Consider the following 12,641-nt stretch of genomic DNA (forward strand, 5'->3'; position numbering starts at 1 on the left):
TCGAACAAGCAAGCCAAACACTGACGTTCTTCATCTTCTTCCTATTTATTTCAAGCAACAAAACACCACCAAAATCTATTGATTAAGCTCATCAATTTCTGTTATAAAGCAAACCCAAAAACCCACCTCAAACTCCACAAATTTAAGTCAAAACAGAACAAAAAAAAGGGAATCAAACAAACACCCACTTGAGCCTATTGAGTTCTGCCAAATCAAACAAGAAGAAAAAAAAAGAAGGAACCCTTACCTGTTGTTGAATCGTTGCTGCCTTTCTCGATCACCAAACAACCCAATATCGGGGCTTTGTCACCGGAAACCAATGGCAAACCCCACATCCCGCTGCTTCCATTCTCTTTTCTTCTTCTCTTCGATCCAGCCAAGCACCAAAGGTGCCCCATCTTCAACACCCGATCGCATTGTTGTATCCACCGAGACTGACGACCCACCCATCGCTGCCTCCTCATTTCCTCCTCTTCAGCCTCGTCGACCCTGGAGACGCTCCCCTCGCCATCACGACGGCCGACCACAGACGTCGCCGACTGCCTTCACTTCTGTGACATCCCCAAAATCTCAGCCAGAAAAGACCAGTTTCATTTATGCTTTTAAAATAATTTCAGAGTAATCCATTGATTAAAAAGGGTTGCGGAATTTGTTCCCAAAACAAAATATGATAAAATAAAGTTTATCAAAGCATTTCATCAAGAGATGCATTTTCATTATATAACAATATTCGGGATGTCATGTTCCGATAAACAGACCAAAAGCATAAACAACAAAAGATAGACCATACAACAGTTACATATAACAACTGGTCTAATATCAAAAGATCCTGATAAGTCATCCAACTTATGCTCTCGCGCCACTACCTGTAATACAACAAAACTGAGTGGGTCAGGCTTGGGAGCCTGGTGAGCATATAGGGTTTTCAACCCACAATAAATAATTATATTTAATTTCACCAACCAACAATAACCCGATTACCCATTCCCGTTATCCTCACTTTACGTCCCTAAAACAACATCTATCTCAAGGGACCTAATCTAGGATTTTTCATCGGGACGGACATTACTGCAAGGGGTTACCTCAACAATAGATGTCCTAAAGGCAACCATGAGGGGGATAGAGTACACCGGTGAACACATCATTCACAACACCTACAGGTTATGAGCCTGCTAGCGTTCCACTGGACTGTCTAGAAAGAGTCCGTGGTCGCCATCCATACTCCGCTAGATGACTAGATCAACAACAACATCGAGGCCTGTCATCTGTTTATCACACATCAACTATCTACCCATGTTCTACCCAACATATTAGTAGATAAAAATATATATTTTTATACATAGTTTAAAACCTGTATAGCATGTTCATTCAATACATATTCCACATAACAGATGAGGCACACACACATAACACGTATTCCATAGAGAAGAAATCATATCTATGAGATAGAAGAAAGTGAATATACATTCACACATATAACAACAAAATATACACATAACACATATTTCGTATAAAATACTTCATAATTATGCGTTAGAAGAAAGTAACTACACACTCACTTGATCAGAAGATGATCGGACAGCACTACGGCTTGTAGAAGTAGTATTCTTCGGTAGATCTGGAAGATCTTCACAAAAATTGGCTTCTCGCTGGCAGAGCTTCGGCTCGGGAATTGCACTTCTCGGGATCTTCGGGGCTTCAGGTCTTGCTTCGGGTCTCGGGAATGATACCGGGGCTTCGGGGGTTAAAATAGGGCTTAGAGAGAGTATCGGGAGTGGGAGAGTAAGAGATGAGCAACCAAACTCGGCTAACCCTCGATTTCTATTTATAGGGTGAATTTTCTGAGTTCACCTCGTGAGTTTCGAATATTCACCTCGTGAACTGACTCACCTCGTGAGTTTCTAATATTCACCTCGTGAGCTCGATACGTCATTGCGTTCGTCATGGCGACTTGCCCTGGAAGACGTCCATCATCTGTTCACCTCGTGAGTCACTAATGCTCACCTCGTGAACTGACATAGCCTTGGGGTTCACGCCCCGAACTTCAAAAATTCATAACTTTCGCATACGAGCTCCGTTTTCGACGTACTTTAAATCCAAGCGTAGGTGAGATTATGCTCTACAACTCTCGTTTAGACTCCGTCGGCTAATTTTGACTTTATTTTTATTATATTCTTATTATATTATTTTTAGTAGGCTGGGACAGGAAAACTCCGTTATAAATTCATAACTTCTTCATCCGACGTCCGTTTTCGTCTGTCTTTTTACCGTTGGCTACAATCGACTAGATCTTCGATTCTCGTTTAGATTGTTTCGGCTAAAAACCGCTCGATCTCAAATCGAGTATTCGGGCTGCACACTGCTAAGTCGAAATTCGGAAAATCATAACTTCCTCATACGAAGTCAGATTTGGGCGTTCTTTTTATGCACGCTCTCGGTTTAACGTATTCTATGACTTTCGTTTAGATTACTAAGTCTAGATATCTCTCTATCTTAAATTCATATTTTACGTCATTCAGCGTCGTGTCGGTTCTGTCGCGAAACTTCGACATATCATAACTTCTTCGTTATAACTCGGATTTCGGCATTCTTTATATATTCGGAAACCTCGTTTCAACTACTACAACATTATCCATAGATATCGGCTTTATCTAACATTTCATTTTGACGCTTATTTTCATACTTAATTCTATTAAGTCACACAATTAAGCACAAAACACATAATACTCAAATAATACACTTCTATTATTTCAAAACGGGTTACAGAGGTTAACCTACACTACTATATCAACATTAATGACAAGCTCAGAAACACAGGCGTTACAAATTCCTTCCTACGTCTTTCATCGACCTTGCTGCTTTCGATTCTTTGTTTTCTCCGGTCCCGTCAAGTGACGCCTTGGAGGGTTTTGGTGATGGCAAGGTCCGATGATGATATTAGGTCAACAAAATAGAGAGGCAGAGAGTAATTATAGGAGTTTACAAAACTAGGGTAATGTTTATTTACCTTAATACCCTTTATAATTTTCTTTAATTTAAAAATTAATTTTTAAATGTATTAATAATTAGAAAAATAACAATTAATTATAGCCACACATTTTAATAATTAGATGGTCCAGATTTGTTCTCGCGTTCTCAACCTTTTAGGTGTTCTCATTTGATATATACTCCTATATATATATATATATATATATATATATATATATATATATATATATATATATATATATATATATATATATATATATATATAGTAATTTGGGTCTTAATTTGTTGTGTCGATTATGTTTTGTCGTTTGTAACTGTGATTATGATTAATGTTAAGGAAACAATTGTTTTTAGTTGTGATAGTTACTATGATTGTAAAAATGAATATAGGGTTAATTAGTTTGTTATTATAATATTGATTTTGAAGCAAACAGTCGCAGTGAAAACCCATAAACAAAAATGGATAAATAGGGGGTAAGTTTCTTCTCAAATTCCAAAGAGCCATAACAGATATCGTTTCCCAAAGAATTTCACCACATTTCATCAATGGATGTTTCCATCCTTGTTGCATTCTCCATATTCTTTTTATGGTCAAGTTCTGCTGTAGTCTGTACACTATCTCCAAATCAACCAATCCACGATGGCAACTCCATTGTTTCAGATGATGAGATCTATGAACTGGGGTTTTTTAGCCCTGGAAATTCCAAGAATCGGTACCTGGGGATATGGTACAATAAGATATCACCCCTCACAGTTGTGTGGGTGGCTAATAGGGAGACACCAATCAGTGATACATCTGGGGTGTTTAAAGTCAGTAGAGATGGAACCCTGTTGATTCTTAGCGGCAAGAATACCATAATCTGGTCATCCAATTCGACTGTATCTGTCGGGAATATGAACCCGGTGGCACAGCTTCTGGACACCGGAAATCTTGTCCTGTGGGATGAAAGTAGCAGCAAAGAAAATCCAATCTGGCAAAGCTTTGACTATCCTTGTAACACGTTTCTAGCAGGAATGAAAATTGGGAAGGATTTGATAACAGGAATAGAGAGGACTTTAACCTCTTGGAAGAGCCCTGATGATCCTTCTACGGGTCTGTATAAATACTATGTAGACCCAAATGGATATCCACAGGTATTTAAGAGAGAAGGTCTAGTTGATGTGTTTAGGCTTGCACCATGGAATGGTGTAGGGTTTCGTGGCCAACCTGTCGACAATAATGCAAATCAAATTTACTCTGTAGAATTTGTTTCCAACAATAAGGAAATATATCTTGGATATGAACTCAAAAGTTCAGTTCTTCAAAGGGTGATTGTGATGCCCGATGGCATCCAAGTGCAGTTGAATTGGATCAATCGAACCCAGCAATGGGTCGTGTATGGAAATTCAGTTGTTGATAGCTGTAGTCTTTATGATCTTTGTGGTCCTTATGGAAGATGCAGCTTGGAAACATACCCCCCTTGTAGTTGTATGGATGGGTTTAAACCAAGAGTCCCAGAAGAATGGCATGCAGGAGATTGGTCAAGTGGGTGTCAACGTAAAAAGCCTTTGGATTGTGGGAACGATAAAGATGGCTTCCAGGAAATTTCAGGAGTGAAATTTCCAGACACACGACGTTCATGGTACAACATCAGCATGTCCCTTGGAGAATGTGAGATGGCATGCAGAACAAATTGTTCTTGTACAGCGTATGCAAACTTAGACATCAGAAAGGGTGGAAGTGGATGTTTGCTATGGTTTAATGAGCTGATGGACATAAGAGATTATAATGATCATCAAGCACTTTACATAAGAATAGCAGCCTCTGAGTTAACAGGTACAAATATTTTAACCTGAATTGGACTATTTTGTAAATTCTAACAATCTTATTATGTTCTTATATATCCTTATTAATTATGCATGCATGGGATAAAGATTTAAATGAAATTTTAACGAACATTTTATACACCAACAATCACATATAAGGAAACTTGATGTTCATATTTTTCTTGTTTAAGAATGTAGTTAGTTTTAAAAGCTATAACCTTTAGTTATCTTTGCAGTCCAACTTTACTAACGATTGTATTGATTAACAACAGGCAAATCCAGCATCTACAAGAACGGAGCACTGATCAGTGTGGTTCTGTCAGTTTCTGTAGTTGTACTGCTTGTAACTGCAGTAACATATGCCTGTAGAAAGATTAAGAAAAGTTCTCACCAGAAACGCCAAGGTAACATAACAAATTGATTTTTATGTTTCCAGAAATGAAATGAAACATTGACTAGCATCGTTAAAAATTTCAAGTTTGTATGTGTGTGATATTTATCAGATATGTAACTTGTAAATGAACATATCTTATTGTAGGAAACTGGGCACATACCAATGATAAGGATAAGACACGAGTTCAGATGGAAAACCTAGATGATCAGGTACCTTTCCTTAGCCTACGTAAAATAGCTAAGGCTACCAATAACTTCAGCATTGATAAGAAAATTGGAGAAGGTGGCTTTGGTTCAGTGTACAAGGTAACTTACTGACTTTCTTTGAATAAAATGCAAGACATTTATCATTATCATGAATGAAAAATACATTTATATTTATCTCTTAGGGTGTTTGGGGAAATGGGCAAGTAGTAGCGGTAAAGCGGCTCTCAGGTACATCCGAACAAGGGCTTGATGAGTTCACTAATGAAGTCCTTTGTATCGCCAAACTTCAGCATCGGAATCTTGTGAAGCTCGTTGGATACTGTGTTCATGGAAATGAGAAGATTTTGATTTATGAATACATGGATAACAAAAGCTTAGACACATTTCTATTTGGTTTGACTCTATCTAGTGACCTACTTTCACATCTTGTAGTAATGATATCAGCATATCAACCATCAACATGGATGGACTAATTAAATAGTTCATATTGGACAGATGAAACCAGAAGTTCAATGCTTGAATGGACTCAACGCTTTCGTATTATACATGGTATAGCTCGTGGTATTCTTTATCTACATCAAGATTCACGCCTTCAAATCATCCATCGAGATCTCAAGGCAAGTAATATCTTGTTGGACGGTGAAATGAATCCAAAAATATCTGACTTTGGGCTTGCTCGATTTTTCAATGGACACGATGTCATGGCTATGACGAAGAAGGTGGTTGGGACATAGTAAGAATCTATAAAAACATGGCTCACTAAATTATAGTTAGATGAAATTTCATTTCTGATATGTGTTTATTAACTGAACTTGGCACAGTGGTTACATTTCTCCTGAATATGCAGTACATGGACATTTTTCTACAAAGTCGGATGTATTTAGTTTTGGTGTTCTTGTGTTGGAGATAGTAAGCGGAAAGAAAAACAGAGGGTTCTCTCATGAAGGTCATAGTGACAACCTTCTTGGACATGTAAGTTAGACCTAGTGTTTTCTTTATATATATATATATATATATATATATATATATATATATATATATATATATATATATATATATATATATATATATATATATATATGATGTTCGGTTTCATTAATTCAGGCATGGAGACTCTTTATGGAAGACAAGTCCATTGAACTCATGAATGCATCTTTACCCAGCTCATATGTGGTATTTGAAGTAGTACGATCAATACATGTTGGATTATTGTGTGTGCAACGTCATGCAGAAGATAGGCCAACTATGTTGTCAGTGGTTTTGATGTTAATTAGTGAGGGTGCATTGCCCCCACCAAAGGAACCGGCTTTTTTTACGCAAGAAAGTTTCCGTTAGTTATCACTTTGTTTGCTTGTTTGTTTGTTTGTTTTTTTTTGCTTAATAAATATATGATATATAATACTATCATATGCTAGATAGAAAGTATGTGCATATGCTTGATCTATGAATATATGTTATCTATGGTTCAATGAATATCCTCATTTTGTTCATTTTAGCCATTTCCATATGATAATAATGGGGTTTCGTGGCTTTGTTGAAGGTTTTAGTGTTTCCTGATAGTTTTTATGTAATTGGAGTGTACACGAGTTCCAATGGAATTTAGACTTGGACCTTAGGGAATCTACAATCCATTAAACTGTATAGAGTTCAATGGGCTGCCACATCATATACAAGAACACTCACAACCCATTAAACACCTATTTAATCTTAATCACCACTTTATTCCTTGTATTGAACCATTCAATGATCATTCAACTACTCAATGTCATCATCCACATTCCATTCAAATCATATTCAATCATAGCCATCATCCTAATCAACTCTTATACTACTTGCATTGTGGATGCTCTATATATATTCCAGGTAGTGCAGAATGCACAATAACACTTGTATAAGGCTAACTAGTTTGACACGACCATGATGAATGAAACGACCATGATGAATGACACGGTCGGTTTATGCTACAAAGTTACTTAAAATCTACATATGTTGTTGTAAGATAATAGATTGATTGATACCAGAAAAGACAATTACATAAGAATATAGATAGAGAATACTTAAACCCTAATGACTTAACCCCTTAAAGGGCTTGGCCTAAACCCTTATCACTAACATCCCCCCCGCAGTTTGATCGGGAGAAGACGATTAAACTGGAAAAATAAGAAAAGAACAAAAAAAAACAAAAAAAAAACTAGATGAAGATAGCGACATCGGCAACGGCAGAGCAGCAAGAAAGAGAGATAACTCGAGTTGCGGCAGACGGAGCCTGTTCTGGCTTACTTGGAAAATAGATCGGAAGAAGTGGCAAGCTGAGGAGAAGGCAGAAGGCTCGGAGGCAGGCGTCATCTGAGGAGGAGGCAGAATACTCGAAGAAAGGCGTCATCCGGGGAGTAGGCATAAGCAAAAGAAGTATTAGAAGAAGCTGGAAAGAGCTCTAGTTTTGTGTCGGCGACTTTTTTATTATTTAGAAGAAAAAAATAAAAGGAAAAATATGGAGCATAATAAAGGCACCTCCGACGACTATGAGAGAATGTCGCCGGAGGTGCAGGGCGGCATCTATGGGTTGTGGTCAAAAATAAGGTTTTAATCTAGAGCTCTAATAACATGTAAGATAATAGATTGATTAATACTCAAAAGACAATTACATACACTACAAGAATACGGAGCTATAGAGACGACACCTATACCGACGACAAAAGTCGTCGCTACAAGTCCACCTATGCCGACGACAAGTCGTCGCCATACATTTTTCCAACTTTGACCAAAATCCTTTGACCCGGATACCTGTGCCGACGACTTGTCGTCGCGACAAGTCTGTCGGGAACGACCAAAGTCTTCGCGGTATTCTGAAAACCTATGCCGACGATGTAACATCTCGTTTAAAACATAGCGGTTAAATAATAATCTCGGAACCCCGAGAAGTGATTCTTATTATTATCTTATATTATTATAGTCCAAAAATAAAATAATAATTAGTGGGGTGTTGGTTTCGGGAAGCCAAATGAAAATATTTGAATCTCCGGGGGCTAAAGTGTCATTTCTGGTTGTATTTTGAAAAAGATTTCAGAAGACGGGGGCTGAATAGTAACATGGATGGACTTAAATGGAAAGTAATTTGTAAGGGAGGGACCATTTAGTAATTTTCGGACCTAATTTTAAGAAGAAGTAGTAGGATGGACTAGAAGTGTGAATTATGGAAAGTTTTTAAGTGACTAGATATAAGAACCCGTCACCTTCCCAAACCCTAAACCTAGCCACTTATACTTCAGCCGCCACCTCTCATCCCTCCATTGTTCGGCCGCCACCTCGTCCACTCCCATTTCCCGATCAGCAAAACCGCCGGCGGGCCATTGTTGCCGATGAAGCCGACCTCTCTCGCTGCTGTACCGGCGATATCGAGAGCCGACGAAAAACCCTTCCCTCTCCGGAGGACGTCGTCATATTGGAAGTCGGAAGGGCGGAGCCATTGATGAGGTTACCTCTGCTGTCACTCCCGATCGCCATCCCTTTCCTGTTTCAGCGATGATATGCCCCAGCCGTGACCGTCACCATCATAGCTACGAGTGGCCGTTTCTTTGGTGCTCCGGTTCCACCTGCCTCCCAAAGCGGCTGAGATTGGATGCGTTTTCCGGTTGCTCGTGACATTTTGGTGTTCTGTGATTCGTGGTTTGTGAGGAAGTTGCGTGTGCATGTGGTTTCTATCGAGAAGGAGTCACGAAGAACCACCATGGCGGTCGGCCATGGTGTGCCATCTTCAACTCCGCTGCTGCCCTTCTTTTGTGTCACCGATTCCGCAACACGCCACCAGGTGGGTGGTGGTGTTCGTTTTGTTTTTTTAGCATATGTTGATGTGGGTTGCTTCTAGGATCGAGTTGTGTTACGTGGGTCTTTTGATGATCGGAAATGTAAAAGTGGGCCACCACCACCACCGTGAGGTGGTGGCTGCCACCGTCTACCACCACCGGCCACCACAAGGGTGGTTGTTTGTGTACGTTTATTTAGTGTGTGTGTGTGTGTCAATTGGGTATTTCATTGTAAAATTTGTAACTGTATCGGAATAATGAAAAAGAAAACTCTAAAGCACCACGGTAAGGTGGCGTGTAGCACCTGGTAAGTATTTTATTTAAGTAATTTTGCATTTTTGACCTTGGACTCGGCGAGTTGAAGGACCAACTCGCCGAGTAGAAGCGGGATGAGACGCGGGATTTAAGTGATGGACTCGTCGAGTCGGATCCCGGACTCGACGAGTAGGCTCTGTCTGGACAAAACCCTAATCTGAGGGTTTGCACCCTATTTAAACAACATTATACAACCTCCATCGCTCCTTTATGCTCCCAGAGACCCTCCATAGCAAACCCTAGCCGAGTGTGTGAAGTTCTTAAGGCATTTGTGGTGATTTTGGTGGTTTTGTTCACAAAGAAGAAGGAAGAGCATAGAAGGATCAAGAGGAGGCTGAAGGATCCGAGTTTGGTTCATCATTTGCAGCCTTTGAGAGGTATAAAGTCTGTACCTTGCTCTTTCATTTGATAATCCCCTTTTTGGGGAGATTTAGGGCTTTTATAAGCCATTTTGGTAACCAACCATGATTGCAAACATGGTTGGGGGTTGAGGCTTTGGAATCAGGTCTTTAAAGGGGTCACAAGGCAGATTTGGGTTGCTTTTGCACCCAAGGAAGGCCCCATGCAACACTAGAGCTTATTTTATGTCCTTTTGAGCTCAAAGTCCCATGCATGCACGTAAAGTTTGTAACTTTACGTGCTAGAACGATTAAAGGAGCCTAGATCTATCTTTTGGTCAAGTGTTGTACATCAGAAATCGAGGATTTTGGGTGTGGACGTTATCGACTCGGCGAGTCCGTTCTTGGGACTCGACGAGTCCAGGGCTTTGAGTCTCATTTCTGTTGAGGGTCAAAAGGACTCAGTTGGGCGTTAGAAATGTTGTAACAGTACAGAAAGAGTGACCTAGCGCACTGGACTTAATTTTAGACCTGGAGTTCATGGGACTCGACGAGTGCTAGAACAGACTCGGCGAGTCCAAGGCAATCTCCTTATGTTTGAAGATGAACTCGACGAGTTGTTCATACAAATCGGCGAGTCAAGGTCAGGACGTGTTCATCAGTTGAAGGTGAACGCGACGAGTGTTCATACGACTCGGCGAGTCGGTTGAAGGTTCATTGATGTTCGTAAGGAAGGGAACTCGTCGAGTCATTGCCAAACTCGACGAGTCGAGTCGTGGATAAGGACGAGTAAAAGGAAGGGAATCGACGAGTTGACGGCCCAACTCGGCGAGTCGGGTCAACTGGAAGTTGACTTTGACTTGGACTTGGTTGGGGGTAAAATGGTCATTTTACCCTAAGAGTAGATATCAGTTTCTAACTGAGTGTTTGTGGGGATTGTAGCCGGAGGATTTCCGGAGCAGCAACGGACGGAGGTTTCCTGCACAGATTATCAGCAGCTTCTTGTACGAGGTGAGTTACCTTCCAGTAGGGGTGGGTCTAAGGCCACAATGCCGACCCACCAAAGAGGAGTATTTAGGAGATGATTGTCTTTGTGATAATTATCTTGGTTTGGTTACATGCTTTGGTCATGAGTTTTATTTGTATGATATGTTACGTGTATGGTAGGGATTGGTTTCCCTGTAGTGGTCCTTAGGACCGAAGGGTAGGTCAGTACCCGGATATGCCTGACTGTATGTTTATATCTTGTTGCTGTATGCTAGTGGTAGGGGGTGGAATAGTCCCTAGTTACCGGTTGAAAGATACCGATGAGGATTACCGGTTGAAAGATACTGATGATGGTTACCGGTTGAAAGATACCGATGATGATTACCAGTTGAAAGATACCGATGAGGATTACCGGTTGAAAGATACCGACGATGATTACCGGTTGAAAGATACCGACGATGATTACCGGTTGAAAGATACCGAGGATATTGTATGGTATGTGGTATGATGGGGGAACTCACTAAGCTTTGTGCTTACGGTTTCGGTTTTGGTTTCAGGTACCTCTTCGTCTAAGGGGAAGGAGCCGGCGGCGTAGCATCACATCACACACACACACACGATTTCCGCATGCAGTTTCTGGGATTGTACTCTGATATGTTATTATTTTATGACTTGGATTTTTAGACATGAATCATTGTTTTATGGGATGACGTGTTTTTCACGGTATTTTCTTGTGAATGTTTTTATGTTTTAATTAATTAAAAAGAAATTTTTGGACTCGAAAATTGGGACGTTACAAGTTGGTATCAGAGCCCTGGTTTGAGGGATTCGGACACACCCTCAGGGGTGTCTGGACTCAAACTGAGGGGCTAAAAGGTTTTTACAAGGAAAATGGTTTTCTAAAATCTAAATGAAAGGATTTTAAGAAAGACGAAGTGTGTGATGCATGCGACCGGCCGGGCTCAAGTGAGTTTTCCCCAAGATACCCATACTTGATATGTTATGCTATATGGTTTTGATTCAGAAAACTGCATGCTCATTGACTCGGCGAGTTCATTCAGGCCAAATGTTCATTCAGACGATTTCAATCAGATATATTACTCCAAACACTAGATCTATCATCCCATGGCTCAATAATCACGTAAAGCTTCGATCTTTACGTTCATACATGAGATTATTGCTCCAAAATGCTAATACATGCCTTTCATGAGGGATTTAGCTCATCAACCCTCATTTGAACGACTGAAGCTGGGACATCTAGACTCTAAGGACCTTAGGAGGTCCAGATCTGAGGTTTCCAACCACAACCATGTCTCATTCAACTCATAGATTCAAAAGGATGGAAGCAAAGCCCTAAAACTCCCAAAATGATATCTAGTACAAGGAATGAACAAGATGAGGACTTTGTACCTTCTCTTAGCAGCTAGAACACTCAATACCACAGATCCACTGCCTTCCTTTGTTCCCCATCATGAAGCTCTTCATCCTTCTTCATAGAAATGCACCAAGAACCACAATATGAGCTTCTCTCTCACTCTCTAGCTCCAATAGCAATTAGGGTTTGCTCTCAGGGGAAGGTAGCCGCAAATGAGGCTATAAATGCCTTTAAATAGGCCCCAAACCCGGGAAATTAGGGTTTCTCTGCCCAGCACCTACTCGGCGAGTCCCTCATCTGACTCGTCGAGTCCATTCATTAAATCCACGCGACAACTCGACTCGACTCGGCGAGTTGGTCCCTCAACTCGTCGAGTCCCTCCTCAAATTTCAAGATTAACATACACAATAATTGTCACACCCCGATCCT

At 40.3% G+C, this 12,641-nt stretch overlaps 1 protein-coding gene across 1 annotated transcript; it reads left to right on the forward strand.

The window, feature by feature from the left end:
* Positions 1-3,500: 3,500 nt before the first annotated feature.
* On the forward strand, positions 3,501-6,729 carry LOC145120817 (G-type lectin S-receptor-like serine/threonine-protein kinase At4g27290). Its single transcript, XM_079056613.1, has 7 exons — positions 3,501-4,804; positions 5,067-5,198; positions 5,333-5,493; positions 5,577-5,787; positions 5,890-6,127; positions 6,216-6,366; positions 6,499-6,729. The coding sequence occupies exons 1-7, from the start codon at positions 3,535-3,537 to the stop codon at positions 6,727-6,729; spliced, it is 2,394 nt and encodes a 797-aa protein (XP_078912739.1). The 5' UTR covers positions 3,501-3,534.
* Positions 6,730-12,641: the final 5,912 nt, after the last annotated feature.

This window comes from Lactuca virosa, chromosome 1, assembly GCF_052849685.1.
Source record: "Lactuca virosa cultivar CGN04683 chromosome 1, Lactuca_virosa_CGN04683_v6, whole genome shotgun sequence".
Lineage (NCBI taxonomy): Eukaryota > Viridiplantae > Streptophyta > Magnoliopsida > Asterales > Asteraceae > Lactuca > Lactuca virosa.